Here is a 15,667-nt window from a genome sequence, read left to right as displayed (position 1 = left end):
CACTGTGAGCTACAGCTTTTGAGCTGCTTTTGGCATGAAGCATTCCTTTGTGTCATAAGCCTCTTTAATGGCCATCTGCTGCTGCAGGCAGTGGCTCCTGCTGGAAGCAGTGCATCCTGCTGCACAGCTGGCTGCCCTCTGCTGTGTGCAGTACTGCACTGGGCCCGAGGCCCCAGAAACCAGCATGGTTAGCCCTGAGTATCAGAGAAGGAAGGAGAAAAGGAGGGAGAATGGAAAAGGATTAGAAACATGAAGCTGGAAAGCTTCTGGCATTGAACAAAAGGTACAGTAGGTACTCTTCCATTTTAAGCACTTAAGTAAACAGATAATTAAATGAGCAAATCAAAGTGTCTCATTTTCCAAGGGAGGAAAAAAATGCTTTAAGTTTTGATAAGTAAAGTGTCAGACTGAGCACTAGTCTGTGACAGTATGTGAGCTCACAGTGAGTTTGTACTCAATCACAACAGCTGGTGCTGTTCAGCACTGTTGTTTACACATGCAGAAAGTGTAATTTCTGTAATGCACTATGATTAATTTTTTTTTTTAAAGTGTAAACAAATAGACCTTAAAGATGCAGCATGTTCCTCAGCAGGTCAGTCCATCTGGAATGACTAATCTAACATACAGCATGGAGTTAAGGGTTTGTTTACCCTAGTTTGTATCTGGGCAGACTCCTCAGCCTCTTGCAAGGGACAGGCACAGAGTGGTAGCAGACCCAAGATTCAACTTGTGTTTTTATTTGTATAATTAGGAACATTGATCACAGTACTGTGGCCAATCTTAATTTAGCAGTGGTTTCTGATTACAGTATTATTGATCCGACTCCTCTATTTTTGTTGAAGCTGCTTATTTCTTTTTTAACAGCAGATTCTGAATCAAATGTTACTGTTCTGAAATTCTTACAAAAAAAAAACTTAAATCTACCAAGAGAGCACAACTTAAAGATTAATGAAGTAGAAGAGAGAGAAAGCAGTATAATTTAAGGTAAAAATGTTTAAAACCCTAGTGTAGGAAATTCTTCCACTCACACAATTACGAAAGAGATGAACAGATACCTTATTAGTGAAGTGTAACAAGATACAACAGCATCTTGGAAGCAGACAGACATTAAGACATTGAATAAGCTGAGGAATAAAGCTGGACCATTAACCAGGATGTAGGCTATGTCTACCTGTACAAACCTGACAGTATTGCTTCGTGTATTTCAAGTTTAGATCAGAGACCATTGTCTTGACTAACCCAATCTTTTTGATGATAAAGACCACTGAACTTCATCATAGTAGTATTATGCTGAGTCCGATTAGGCTATGTCTAAATCTAGACAAGCACCCAGTGTTGATTGGTGGACACCAGGGGATACGGATCTGTTAACTCCCTCAATTTTTCAAATAGGTACTTTGCTAAGTATTAACCAGCTATACTAAACTTACAGGTTGACAACTTTATTGGAAAGCTTTGTGCATCTTTTAAAAATATAACACAGGCTGCTACTGCAGGGAAATAGGATAAAAATCTTTATTGTTCCACCTTTGTCAGAGTTCATTTTCTATTGATACGCATTTCTGTAACTGTAGTTTATGTTAGGCCTCTAAGGAGCTGAGGTTTCTAATGTGGAGTAGCAAAAAAAAAAAAAACCAACCACCTTCAAAACCAATTCAATCCCAGGTCTTCAAGTAATATACCACTTGAGCACAAGGAACTTCCACGATTAGGGTTAATTAGGTCTTCCACCTCCTTTTCCTGTGTTCTTTGTCCTCATTTCATGCCAAGCTTTCACCAGAGGTTCTCTGTTTTTCCATATGAGCTCATGACCGTAAGTCACATACCACCTGAAAAAGAAAGTACTAGTTAAACTTAACTGCAACTTTTCTCAGCACCTGAGGAACAGACTGATCACTAAAGGCAGCTAGATGCTTGTAGTAGTAGACAAGGTTAAACTGAGGCACAAGTAACATTCTTGGAAAGCAGTGATGTTAGCTAAGCTACTTCTCTTGACTCCATTTAACTTTTATGTTCTTGCTTGTCTTGGTGCTGAGCATTAAAGGCATAAACACCTTCCAATTCAATGCTCTCATGAATTCTATTTAAAAAGATACAAAACCTACTTCCATTTAACACTTAAAACAGTACAGTTGCTTGTGCTAATCCTTACTACCCCCACCAGATAAAAGGTCTTTTTCTTGTATGTAAAAACAACAGAAACATAAACAGCCACACTCCTTTAAAGTGAATTTTCCACTATAAACAACTCAATGAAGAATTAATCTATTGAAGTGTTCTGAACCCATTTATACTGATTTTCATACAGTTTTGTATAAATATAAGTGATTAAGCAGGGGAGGGTTATGGAGGACAGAGGGAGAAGTGGAAGGGGAAGCAATAACATAAAAAGATATTGACAATTGTCTGTGAAGCAATGTATAGAAAACATGCAGTTCAATCTGGGAGCTAGTGGCCCTGTTTAAGGATGAAGTGGCCAAAATGATCACTGAGTAGAAAATATATGCACACACATATATGGAAGTTACTTGTAAAACTTGTCCTTACTGCATCTGCTATCATATTTTAATAATATACAAGTCCGTATTACAATGAGCAGCTGGTATAGCTGCAACAAGGCAGAAAGTAGCTACAAATTGGCAAGTCTACACCAACTGCCTCTGTGATGCCAGAGAAAGAGTGGAAAACAGGCTGTGCAGAGCAAAACTTACACTAAGTAAACAGCAAGCAAAGGCAAACCAGTCTGGAAACCAAAATTAGTACCTTCCAACTTCTAGAATATATCTTCCAGACTACTCACACTGTGTGAACAAACATTGTTAATCACCGTGCAGTCTGATCTCATGAAAAGATCAAAGGAACAGCATTCTGCAAATTTCCAAATGATCCTAGGTTCCTTGATAAGTTTGCTGCAGAATAAACTCACTGAGCACACTTCTGCATCAAGCTTTAAATTCATTTTTTTTTTATCTGTCCTAGTTAAAATTTGGGTAGGCTTTTAACCTATGTTTAAAAATGCTCTTAGCAATAAGTGTGCAAGTTAAGACAACAATCAGTGTGAAGAGGGGAAAAATTCATTAGGTAATACAGTTCAAACATGAACAATGCAGAACTGTTTGCTAGAAACTAGTTTCTAGTAGTTCTTCCCAATTAGGCTCCACAAAATGATGAAAGCAGCAACAGTGATAAATGACAGTAGAGGCTGTTTGAAGAACTTGGCCTCAGCTCACTCTCATTCAGCTCTTTCTAAACTGATAATTAGAAACAAACATTCATACATGAGGATTTTCTTAGCTGTTCAACTCGAGATGTTTTAATTTGTCCATGCCGTGTTTTGTGAGAATCTACTCTGTCCTGCGACTCTCTTCAATGTTCTGGAGAGAGAGCAGGACAGAGAAAGACAGTCCATGTTACAGTGACAGGATAATCAAATGTTTAACTTGTCATTTCAAGACACCTCAGCTTCTAAGTCAGGGAAGTGCAGGAAGAAAGCGAATTTGTGAATATTCAGAAAGTGAATAGGAGGAGTTTAAATATAAACCAGACTTACATTCCAAATAGAGCTCCCCCTAGATGTGCAGCATGGTCAAAAAATCTCCAGCCTAGAGCAAGCCCTGCAGTGTCAAATGCAATTATGGCTTTTAAAGCCTGGAAAGGAAGGGAACACGAAACAGGTAGGATCAGCCACAGTATATAATGAGCACTGGTAACAAAGCTTTATACACAGCAAACTTCTGGATCAAAAAGCATCCCTTAAACTTTTTATCAATGCAAACACTATAAAAATTATTTTAAAAACAGACTCGGTCTGTTAGCTGTACTGTGCTGCCAAAATACAGTCATGAGCAACAATAGACTGATGGCGGATAGGAACATTGTCTTCTCAAATAATCTATTTGTTCAAAGCTTTATTTCTACAACTATGTATATTTTAATCTTAGGCCAGTATATTTTCTAAACTTAGGTCAGAAAAAATGAGAAAACTACCTGGGAAATAGTACAGTCATAAACACTATAAAATAAGAAAGAGTCGTATTCTCGTTCACTAATTCTGACATAACTGAATGACACAACCTTCTACTGGACAGAACAATGTGGGGCAGTATCCCTGTCTTCCCCTCTGACAGCTATCGATCATCACACTTTCCTAAGTGACCCATCTGTTAGAAGTAAGAAAATCAGGATGACAGTGAATAATTCTGTGGCAAGAAACATGAGCAATAGTTTAACATCCTCAGGAGACACAAACCACCACAGTTGTAATTATGCAACATTTTACTGAATGCATCATTTCAAGAGACTGACAGAAGTAACATCAGGATGAAGTGTTACTTTAAGTAGAATTTCTTTCCTTGAGCATAGGTGTTAAAATAGCAGCTATGTTGCTATATTGGCTTTTTTCTTTTAAAAGCCCATTACAGTATATATGAGGTAGGCTACAGGAATACATTAAGTTTAGAAATTACTAAGAACTTCTAGCATTTAAAGGCTATATCAGAAAATATTCTGAGATTTCCATCATAATAGCCAGTGTTGTTCTTTATTTACTGTTGTAATGAGTGCTTCCTCATGGCAATGCTATCTGTGGCTCTGACAGTACTTTCACCCTGGTTTCTTTTCAGGAAAGATGCAATTGAAGGTTAGCATGCAAAAAAATAACACCACCACAACATATCACATAACTCAAACAGAAGGGCAAGAAAAACATGAAGGCTATATTTGAGAACATTGTTGAAATTTGTAAGCTGTATTTACAAAAAAATATTAAACTGCATCATCTTAGGATGACAAAGATTAACCGCCTTAGGTAACATAGGAAAGCAACTGTTAAGTGGTGGACCACAGGCAATTAACTTATTCAAGCAAGTCAACATATACATGAGAAGCTTTTCTTAAATGGCATGTGTATGAACACATCTCAAAGCATTTAATGAAAAATGGACTGCTAGTAGTACACATAAAGGGAAGTCTCAGCAGTTTATTTCTAACCCAAGAATGTTCTTGGAAGTATCAACAGGAGGTGTTCTTCCAGTGCTAGAATGTTATTTCCCTTGAGACGCAAAACTCTTTTCTCAGTCTTGACCAATCTTTCTTCAAAAAGAGAATCTAAATATTAGTCTGTAACAACTATTGCTATGCAAAATATTGCCCTTCAGAAAGACTTATATCTTTCTAATGTCTGAACAGTTTATGCACATAGTCCTCAGACAGAAGAACTCCCAATTTCCTTCACGTCTTAGTATCAGATTGGCAACACACCCATGGAGAGGATGAAATTTAAGATAACTCTGAAATCACTGCACGCTTGTGTAAGTGACTCTGCCAGGCTGCATTAACTCAGAATCAGTCTCCAGGCCTTCCATGACCTTGTAGTCTTTTTCAAAGCAAATTTAACTGCTTAGAAACTCAAATGAAGAGGACATGCCTTAAGATAAGGGATAGGTACACAAAAAAACGTTTTAAGTGTAGGATTTCTTTTGAAGTTCAAAGGTACTTACACTTCCTGCTGTAAATGTGAACATTGGAAGAAATATGATTGCTAGTTTTGCTTCAGGCATCTTTGTACATACAGCTGCAAGGACAGTCATTATAGCTCCTGACTGTAAAAACATTAAAATATATTAGAAGTAAGCCGAGATATTACGTAAGGGTAAAAATATTTTTCTGAATGTGAGCCTTTTTCCTTTTGGCTTTCATTATTTTTTCTAACACAGCCCTGTGATAGGTCATGAAGTATCACAGCAGTGTTGAGAACAAAAATAAGACTTTAATGTCAAAAACTACAAGTACTGGGAAAAACTCATGCTTGGACCCAGCCTACAATAATCAAAAAAATCCTCCTGTTCTTAAGATATCTAATGTTAATATGTTTTTTGTAGTGAGCTCCATAGAAATCTGTATATGCATTAAGTCAGACCCAAACACTTCAGAAGGGATTCTGTCTGAAGCTTGTGCCAAACAAAACAAGGGAAGTAAGAGGGACAGGAACAAGAAGTCTTTTGTCAATGAAACAACAAATCCCTGGTCTATACTGAAGTGACTGCAGGCTTTTGTATCCCATGAAAATTCTCAATGGAAAGGCTGTGAATACCATAAACTAATGCAACGTGTCAATTTCAGTAAGTTCATATCAGGAAAACTAATGGAAACTAACTTGCTCCAGATATAATCATAAAATAAAGGGAAAATAAGACAGCATTAACAAAAGTCTACCTTAGGAACTTCCCGTAACATTTTTCATTCCCATTGAAAAACAACCATCTTTGTTAAAAGCTAAATGTTTAGTAAAAGAAGGCGGCTGTAAAACTTGGCAAATGGCTAGGTTCACTTCAAATTTATAGCAAGTTCAGTGTTTTTAAAACATTACAGTACTAAAAATCCTTGTAAAGAACAGACAACCATAACACATCCTTGACCTACCTCGTACCTTTCATATAGTAAGACTTTGGGCAGCAGTGCTGCTTTCTGCACAGTATTCCCTATAGCTTCCACTAGCATCCCATGCTGACTCTGACTGGTTACATGATTTCTTTCAAAAGTAGTGTTTTCAGTTAGAGAAGACAATTGTACACAATTATGTAATACCAGCTTTGAAATAAGTTGTAGAACTGAACTCTCTGCTCAGTGACACGAGGTCCTGCTCATTAAGTACTCATTTACAACCCACTACAACATATGGTAGTTCAGGGCTGTCACTGCAAGAGTTGAAATATTTGAAGAATAGCCAAGTTCTTGCACAGGAGTAACTGCTAGATTGCTTGGTTTCAGTACCCCCCCCCCCGTTTCTATCATCCAGAGTATATTATTTTAAGCAGGTAAAAGAAGACAGCAGGCTATGAAAATAACACTAGAAACTATGTAGCATCTCTTATATTCTAGATACTCACAGCTCCAAGGGATGGTTCAAACTTCCCAGTGGCCATTTTAGCAACATAGCTGACAAAAGTAGAGACAACACCTAGAAAGGTAAAGTGACAATTAGAAACCATGTCTGCAATACAGGCAAGCATCAGAAAGCTAAACAACATCATTGGTACATTCTAAAGAAGCTAGTGGCTTCTTTAGCCATTAGCTTAAAGCTAAGGCTTTTTTTTTTTTTTTTAAACTTGAATAAACTGTAAGCTTTTCATAGGAAATTCCCATGAGTCTGCTCTAAGAACTATTTTGTTTTGGTGACTGTGGTGGTTTTACCTTGCTAGGCACCTGAACTCCACCACAACCGCTCTCACTCCCCCTCCTCAGAAAAGGAAGTGAAGAAGAAGAAAAGGAAAAAAACCTCACGGGTTGAGATAAGGATAATTTAATTCAAGTAAAAATAATTATTATAGGAAAATTGGTATGAATTAAATAATAACACTAAAGGGAAAAAACAAGTAAAGGCTGTGTGGAAGTGCAGAGGAAAGAAATTACTCTCTACTTCCCACCAGTGAGTGATGCTTGACCACAGCCTTGAAGCAGGGCCTCAGTGCACATAGCCATTGTCTGGGAGGACAGATGTTTTCATGAGAGCCTGCCCCTCCTCTCTTCTTCCTTTTTCCACCTTTTATTGCTGACTGTGACATATGCTATGGAATATCACTTTGGTTGGTTTAGGTCAGCTGCCCTGGTAATGTTCTTTGCTCCCCTCTTGTCCACCCCCAGCCTGCTGGCTCTGGGGGATTAGAGGGAGTCCTGATGCTGTGCCAGCAGGGCTCAGCAGGAGACAACACTGGTGTGATACCAGTGCTGTTCTAGCTACAAGTGTAGAGCACAGCACTGTATGGGCTGCTGCAGGGAAAGTTAACTCCATCCCAGCCCAACCTAGTACAGTAACTAAGCATGACTGAAAACCAGATACTTGGATTTTCATGGTATTTTGAAGCCCAGTACCCTAAAGCCATCAGACTTCCATGTGACAGCAAATAAGCACTGCAGTTAGCATAGAGCAGTGTGTGGGGCTGAATAATTGCTATCTGTCATCATACACTTATTAACCACGTACACTTTATTTGCATGAATACATATTTTTATATGTTGCAAATATATGTATTTCACATTACCAGCAGAAAGATACACTGCAATGAACTGCTCACATCCCAGAAGAGAGACAATGCTGCTGGAAAAACTCCATAAAACATACATATTTGCTGCCATGTGGAAAAGAGAGAAGTGACTAAACGTAGAGAGCAGCATCGGAGAACACAAGGCTCCTACAAGAGAGAAAAATTAATGAAAAAAGTCAGTGGTTAACTTGAACGTCTCATGCAGACTAGATAGATATTCATTAAGAGATACTATAAGCTAATTGTACTTAGAATACTCAACTACAAACTATGTAATAAACCCCATTATTTAACAAGCTTCAAATTCTATGCAATACCTCTTGAAAAACAGTACACCCCAAAAATACGCAAGCAGTATGAACAGCTACTTTAGAAAGTTTCAATTACCTACTAGGAAATGTTTCACATAAAAATTCAATCTAAAAACACTTGTTCTATGCTTTGGAGAGAAATTCTGATAAACGTACACAGCAAAACTTTTTATTATATTAATAGGAAAAACTATATAAAATGATTTTACTAGGAAGACTGATTCAGAATGGAAAATTTTCTTCTCAAAAGAAAAACTAGTTCTTTGTGCAACAGCAGCCTTGAAAATGTAAAAAGAAAAAAAAAAAGCGTATTAGCAGGTTTAAAGGTCAACATTATTTAAGCAGGAGAGTTTGGGATGACTGCTTTGCATAATAGCTAGCTTTAGCTTTGGAGTGTGGGAATTGGTTGAGTTTCCATTTCGGCAGTAACTACTTTCCTCATGCACATTTGTCTCATTCTTTTAATTCTTTTCTCTACTGTGGAAATGAAAGTTAATTGTTCTGCTATTAAATACGAGTAACTTACTTCAGTAACTTACTTCCCTAAGTTAACCTCTTCAAAATATTTCACACACAGCGAAAGCCAAGTTTGTTTGTTTGGCAAGAGGGGGGAACACAAGACCACCCAAAGTTTGAAAAAAGGTGCCTGTACATAGCATACTGACTAACGTTTTATGAAGACTGGGATGATTAGTGTTCTGTCCAGGAAAGCATCTGGGGCTGATATCACTAACAGAAGTGCCTCTTCATCTTTAGGAAGGCAGGAACTGCATCCCACTGAATGCAGTAAGAGGCCAGGCAACAGTTCTGATATTACAGTATTTAGAAAAGTACTGGTGGTGGTTTCTTAAAAAACAAACAAACAAACAAACAAACAAAAAAACTACAAAACGGATCCATTACCTCCAATTTTTTCTCCATTCAAAGAGTTTCCTGTCTAGACAAAATGACGTGTTTGGGCATGACTGAGCTTACCTGCAGCTCCATCACCCACAAGCGAAACACCATCCCAAGCTTTTGCGGTATGATCAAAGGCTCTATTTTACACCAACACAGACAAGTCACCTAAATTACTGTTGACTTACTGGAGGATGGATCTGAGGTGAAATATGTAAACATAATCCGTCGCATTCCAGGCAGCCTCCATAAACAGAATACGAAGACATTTGCAGCTATAATACCTAGTAAAAGGGAAAAGTAAACAAATTTTGAACGTAACATGCCAAAATTCTTTCTGTAAACAGGCATTCAGAAGTAGGCTTGCAAAAAATCATACCATAAACTTTATGGAGTTTAGAAAAGGCAAAAAGAAATACAGGAATTCGGCTTATATAATGGAAATCTTAGAAATAGCACATTTAATTGCAACTGTTTTATTTTGACGTACAATGTAACAAATGTGGCAATCCAGGAAATCTGCACTGAAAACATTCAAGCTCTGGTTTCAAACTTACTTCCACTATAGAGCCAATGAAGGAAAAAACAACTAAAGGAGGTCCATTTCTTGCCTCTAGCTGCTTATTCCCAAATGCCACCAACCAGCTGCACTTAACTGCACATGGAGGAGAGAAGGCTAGGGGAACCATACAAACATGCAGTATACATCCCTTCCACTTTACAGACAGGTTTGGGTTTGAAGGGATTCTATAATACCAGTTAGATACGAAGCATAAAAAGTTGACTTAGCATTGCTAAAGCGTAGTCATCCCTGTGAGATGCAAACACATGGTTTTTTACTTCAGATGTTTACTGTGGTCTTATTTTAGTTTAAAAGAGAAGATACAATATTAGAAATACTGAGATGCAAATTTGTTTCTTGTTTACAGTGCCTCCTCTGTTATTATAGGAACAGCCATTTAGAGCATTTTACAATAGCTAAAAACATTTAAGGGGAAAATTGTGCTTCCTTTACAGAATAGTAAATATCACATAATGATTCTCTATTTGAAGTTTGTAACAAAACGTAAGAATGGTGAGAAACTGTGATGTGTAAGTCCTAGAACCAAAACTTCTATGCATCTCTTGATGCTCTATCTCATTCCATGTTAGAGGAAATATTTTCCTTGCATGCTGCACCAAGATGGCAAAGAACCATCAACCGTTTCGGTACAGTAAGCCCAATCTTGTCATGGCAGTCAAGGGCAAGTATCCCAATGGCTCAGGATACACCAGCTAGAATTTAGATAGTTTATTAGATTAACCAGATGTTGAGAGATGCTCCGAAGAATAGGAGTCTTCACCCTCCAGACCCAATGCAATGCTTATTTGTATTGTGACCTGACTGCATGTTGAAAAGTAATTCAAGTCATTGTACAATGTAGAAAAATAAATAGCATCATGTTATATTCCTCCCTGTGGTGGTGAACACAGCCATACTATTTAACAGAGTATGCAACTCCAGCCAACCTTTGTTGGGTGAGAAAAATCACACAATTACCTCATCTTTCAAGACTGCGCTTACAAAATTGCATGGAAAAAGCACGTAACTAGCTCATGTTACTTCTAAAAGTATTTTCTGTTTTTCTGCGGTTCCTGAAAAAAAACATTCCAGGGGCAGGATTCTAGTTAATCCTCTTCAATCTCACACAGATGCACAGGAATTTTTGATGCATATAAAAATACATTCTGAGAAAGAAGTGTAGCAGAAACCACATATGTGCAGGTACAAGTTTACACATGCTTGGTGCCTAACAACCTAAACGTGGTATGAAAGCCGTCTGTTTTAACATACTGTACCTGTTTGCCATATTTCTCTTCCTGTGAATGTCTAATACTTGTAAGCTAACACAAACCTGTCACAGTCCGCTGACCCTCAGTCAGGTTATTCCACCAGCTGTTAACCTGAAACAGAATTGGTATTCATTAGTGCCGTTGTGGGGTATTTGCCATTTCAGAAATAGTCACAGAAAGGTCTACCTTTTTAAGAAAAGCATTTGTTTGAAATCTGTCAAGGAAATCAGCTTCAAACTTGTTATTTTTCTTAGTGATTTAGCTTTTCAAGTCAGCATTTCCTTACTCAAGAGTAGTTCTACTTTCCTTCTCATTTAATATCCAAGAGTAGATCAAGAGTTTCTTCAAAAAGAATGGGGTTATATCATTTTGCAGAACTTTTTGCAGGGTTACCTCTGCTTGTACTGAAGAAGGATATAGCCCATAATGCTTACTTTAGCAGGTTACCAAAGATAGCATCGACCTTGCCTCGACTAAGCCTCACCCTAATGCTATCTAACATCACACCACCCACCTTTCAGAGATTCCACTTTTGTGCCAGGGTCACTTTTGCAGAGGTGGCTCACAAGATGTGGAATCCATTCCCCCTTGCGTCCAGCTCACCCAGACCTCCTTAAGTTTAAAACCCCTGAAAAAGTTTATTTTGAGTGCAGTCAGCCCACACGCAAATTCCATCCCCCGCTTTCCCTTTTCAAGCTTTCCGAATTATTTTAGACAAGTATTTTCTTGCTAGCTCCATGACCTTCCAGTCATATCAATGGGGGCAACGTCAAAAACTCAGTTATAGGCTGGAGGCAGGAAGAAATAATGCTCTGTGAGACTACCTGTGTGCGACCTGGTACCTGTGTAACAGCTTCACTGCATTTTTTGTTTAATGCTCTGGCACAGGACAGATATCAGTATCTCCTACCAATTTCTCCAGTACCAAGACCATAAACTAAGATGATTTTCCTATAACACAATAATATAATGCTCTCAGAGTCTATTGGGAGGTCCTGAATCTAAAACCAGAACTTACCTACTGAAGACAGGGGCTGGGAATTTAAGCCTATTAACAACAGGGTGGTTTTATTCCTGGATGGCTAGTCAGCAAATCTTCCCCTTCAGGTTTTGAAGGAAACCAGAAGTACAAAACCCAAACTATTTGACATATAATTCAGGGGCAGTCATAATCTCACCTGCACTTCATATAAACTGAGCAGGAAAGCATGCCCATTTGGAAAAAAGTACCACAGTGCACACACTTGGTGTTACAAAACCAGCTCCTGTGTGCCCTCCAGGACAACATGTTACTCCAGCGGCCCCACCTCCCTCAAAAAAGCAACCAGAACAAGCCTGGTCTGCTACATGCTACAGCAGTAACCTTGAAACACACGTATATTTTTTAGTTTTAAATATGCTTAACTGAACAGTGAATGACTGGTATCTTCCAGGATGCCAACTAACTGTACAAGTCTTGCAGCAGTTACGTTGTTCTTACTGCCCAAATGTCAAAGCAAAGTAGTTGGATGGAAATGTTGGCTTTCATTACAAAAGCCCCTCAAACCCTGATGGTTTGTGCAGTAAAGGCTGAAAATCTGAATGTGTTTCATTCAAAAACAAGGAAATACGCTTACTGTCCAGAATTTAAGCCAGTTCCATCATCTCTGGGAGCTCAAGTTTGGTTTTGAGAAGGCTTAAAAACGGCAACTTGAAGTTTTTGATAGTGAAGAAGCAAAAGGTGTATCCTTTAGGTATTTACTGACTACTCCTGACCTCTCCTCCACACATTTCAGGGTGAACATGGCATTTGTCTCCTATGTGGGTTGCGCAGTGATGCTGTGAATGAGTTTGTTATCGCTGGTTCTACCATTATTTTTCCTGGAACGAAGTAATGTAATTTGCTTAGAATGAGGAGCGGTTTGCCGGGCGCCTGTCCCCTCTGGGCGTTACAAGCCCGAGCCATGCTCGGTGCGGGCACACGTACCTGCTTTCTGAAGTCGCCCCTCTTCTGCGGGCGGATTCTGTCCAGCCAGTCCGCCCGAGCTCCCTCGAAATACGTCTGGACCCGGGCCTTGAGCGCCTCGTACTGCCAGATGGCAGCGGCCCCGAAGGCGGTGCCTGTGAACTGGGCAACGGCGGGACAGCCTCAGCCCGGGCCGGCGGCCCGAGGCCGGGCCTCCGCCGGCTCCCTCCCCGCCCGCCGAGCCACTCACCCCTACGGCGAACAGCAGCGGCCTGACGAGGCGGCGGGCCGGGGGGCGGCCGGCGCGGGCGGGCGGCGGCGGGCAGAGGCTGCGGCGGGGCGGTGCGGGGCGCGCCTCAGCGGCGGGCGGCTCGGCGGTGGCGGGGGTGGGCTCCTCGGTTCGCGGCCGCGCCCGCCGGAACCCCCGGCGCGGCTCCAGCAGCACCGTCAGCCTGCGGGGGGAGACAGAGGTCGGGCGGGGAGCCGGGATGCAACCCCCCCCCACCCCCAGCCCGTTCCCTCCCGGCCGTACCTTTGCGCCCGCGGGCCGGCGGCGCGGGCCCAGCACCACCACGCCATCTTGGGCGCCTCCCCGCCCGCCGAGCGCTTCCGGGGCGGCCGGCAGCCATCTTGCGGGCGCGGCCGGGGGAACTGCCTCAGCCCGGCCCGGCCCGGAGGGGCCGCCATGTTGGGAGGGGAGGCGGGAAGGAGGGGCCGCCATGTTGGGAGGGGAGGCGTGAGGGAGGGGCCGCCCTCAGCCGCCCGGGGGTTTGACTGACGGGACCGGGGCTCACGAAGACCGACAGAGAAATAAATAAATAAATGAATAAATAAATAATTAATTAAATAAAAGTGTTCGCTTTTAAAATAGCTTAATGGAGTTTGAAGAAGCGGTGTGCGCCTTTCTGGTTACGTCCGGTGCGTGCCAGGCACGGCTCAGGCATGAGCGAGCGGAGCTGCCAAAACGAAGCAGTTTAAGAAGGAGCAGGTTATCTGAGGTGTGCACCAGGAGAGAGGCACATGCTGCTGCAGGAAAAGTCCCAAGTCCCGCATGGGTGTGAGGGAAGCATTTCACATGCAAAGCGGTTGTGTAATCTGCAGGCTTGGAGTCGGTTTTGTTTTGACTGGACAAGCCCCGAGCCCATCTGCACGGCGGTGCTGCAGCAGGAGGTGGGACAGCGCTGCCTCCTGAGGTTCCCTCCAGCCTCAGTTCTTCATTGTATGGAAGGAAAGTTAATAGCAAGATGGGAATCACAGAATCACAGAATTTTCTAGGTTGGAAGAGACCTCAAGATCATCGAGTCCAACCTCTAACCTAACACTAACAGTCCCCACTAAACCATATCCCTAAGCTCTACATCTAAACGTCTTTTAAGGATTTGTATATTTTAGGAACTGCAGGTGACTACAGGCTTGATTAGAACATTAGCAAGCTTATCTGCTTCAAGAATACAGTGGCAAAGTCAAATCATTTGGAAGCGGAGGGGAAAGTAGTTGAGGTTGTTTCTCTTTTCCCTTTTTCTTAACACGTGAAAGATTTTACCTTCTTAAGTCAAGGCTGTGACCTGAGGAAACCTCTATAAGCTTGTGATGGAGGACTGCTTATGTGCTATAGCACTGTATTTAAGACTGTATTTTATCTCTTTCTAATTGCGCTGTTGGTCATGGGTCAGCCTCGGGATTTGCTTGAATAAAGCAATGCTTAGCAGATTGAAAGCTATATGTTGCTGGTGTTAAAAAACACACATATACAGGTACGTGAAAACTGCGGTAATCAGCTCCCTGTTTTTCTATGCAACAAAATTAAAAAGAAGTAAAAAGAGATGTTTGATTTAACTTGGCAGCTTAGAGTCTTTTATCACTTTTTTTTTTTTTTTTTTTTTTTTTTTTTTTCAGGGACCTTATCAGGAGTGTTTTGTTTGTTTAAGTGGCTTAAATATTTTTCTTTGTTAACTCTTCCCGTCCTGTGTTCAAACCCCATACAGTTTGGCTGTGCTGTTTTTCAGACTAAGGTGTTCTTTTTGGTCCCCAGGGCTTATTTTTATCTCATTACAGACCTTAGTTGTATATGGCCTATGGGTGAAGTTTGCAAGGGATGATGCTCTGGGCGTCACATATTTGTTTAAACATAAAACATTGTTTTGTGGTCAGTTATACTTGAATAGTTGCAAAGCATATTTGCTGTTAGTTGTGCTATCATTTCATTTCTATAAACAGTGAAAGTTTATAGCACCTAGTAAAACCAAGTCCTGAACAGGTGTGTGCAGTACTTGTTGAAAGAGGGGGATAGACATTGTGCTAGTTGAAAGAAGCTGCTTTTGAAAGCTTCTTATGCCAGTGGGAAAATGCTGCTGGGAGTATATAAAGAATGTAAGGAAAGTGGATTTGTTTAAACAAATAAATGCTTTCCCTCTGTTTCTTCCTCTGGCCGTTGTTTTACCCACTGGAGACTTGCATTTCAGGAGGGGCTATCTGTTCCTGCCCTGTATGTCCTATCGATAAGTGCCCCACCAGGCTCTCAGTCCCTGCTGAGAGACCAGACCCACTGCCTGCCCCCTAAGGATTCAGATACCAGCACTGTGTGCTTCACTTTCCAACTAGTAGAGGCTTTCTCGGCATGCTTGGAAAATAAGATGTCC

General features: G+C 40.8%; 1 protein-coding gene across 1 annotated transcript; it reads right to left on the bottom strand.

The window, feature by feature from the left end:
- Nucleotides 1–1,491: 1,491 nt before the first annotated feature.
- Nucleotides 1,492–13,730, bottom strand: PARL (presenilin associated rhomboid like). The gene is made up of 10 exons (XM_027464298.3): nt 13,561–13,730; nt 13,279–13,480; nt 13,050–13,190; nt 11,146–11,194; nt 9,439–9,534; nt 8,040–8,189; nt 6,888–6,958; nt 5,499–5,600; nt 3,551–3,648; nt 1,492–1,829 (listed from the first exon to the last, which is right to left on the bottom strand). Exons 1-10 carry the CDS (start codon nt 13,713–13,715, stop codon nt 1,715–1,717), a joined length of 1,179 nt encoding a protein of 392 aa, XP_027320099.2. The 5' UTR covers nt 13,716–13,730; the 3' UTR covers nt 1,492–1,714.
- Between the last annotated feature and the right edge of the window lie 1,937 nt (nt 13,731–15,667).

Source organism: Anas platyrhynchos, chromosome 9 (assembly GCF_047663525.1).
Source record: "Anas platyrhynchos isolate ZD024472 breed Pekin duck chromosome 9, IASCAAS_PekinDuck_T2T, whole genome shotgun sequence".
Lineage (NCBI taxonomy): Eukaryota > Metazoa > Chordata > Aves > Anseriformes > Anatidae > Anas > Anas platyrhynchos.
The sequence above is the reverse complement of the archived record's forward strand: the minus strand, read 5'-3'. Positions and strand labels throughout refer to the sequence as shown.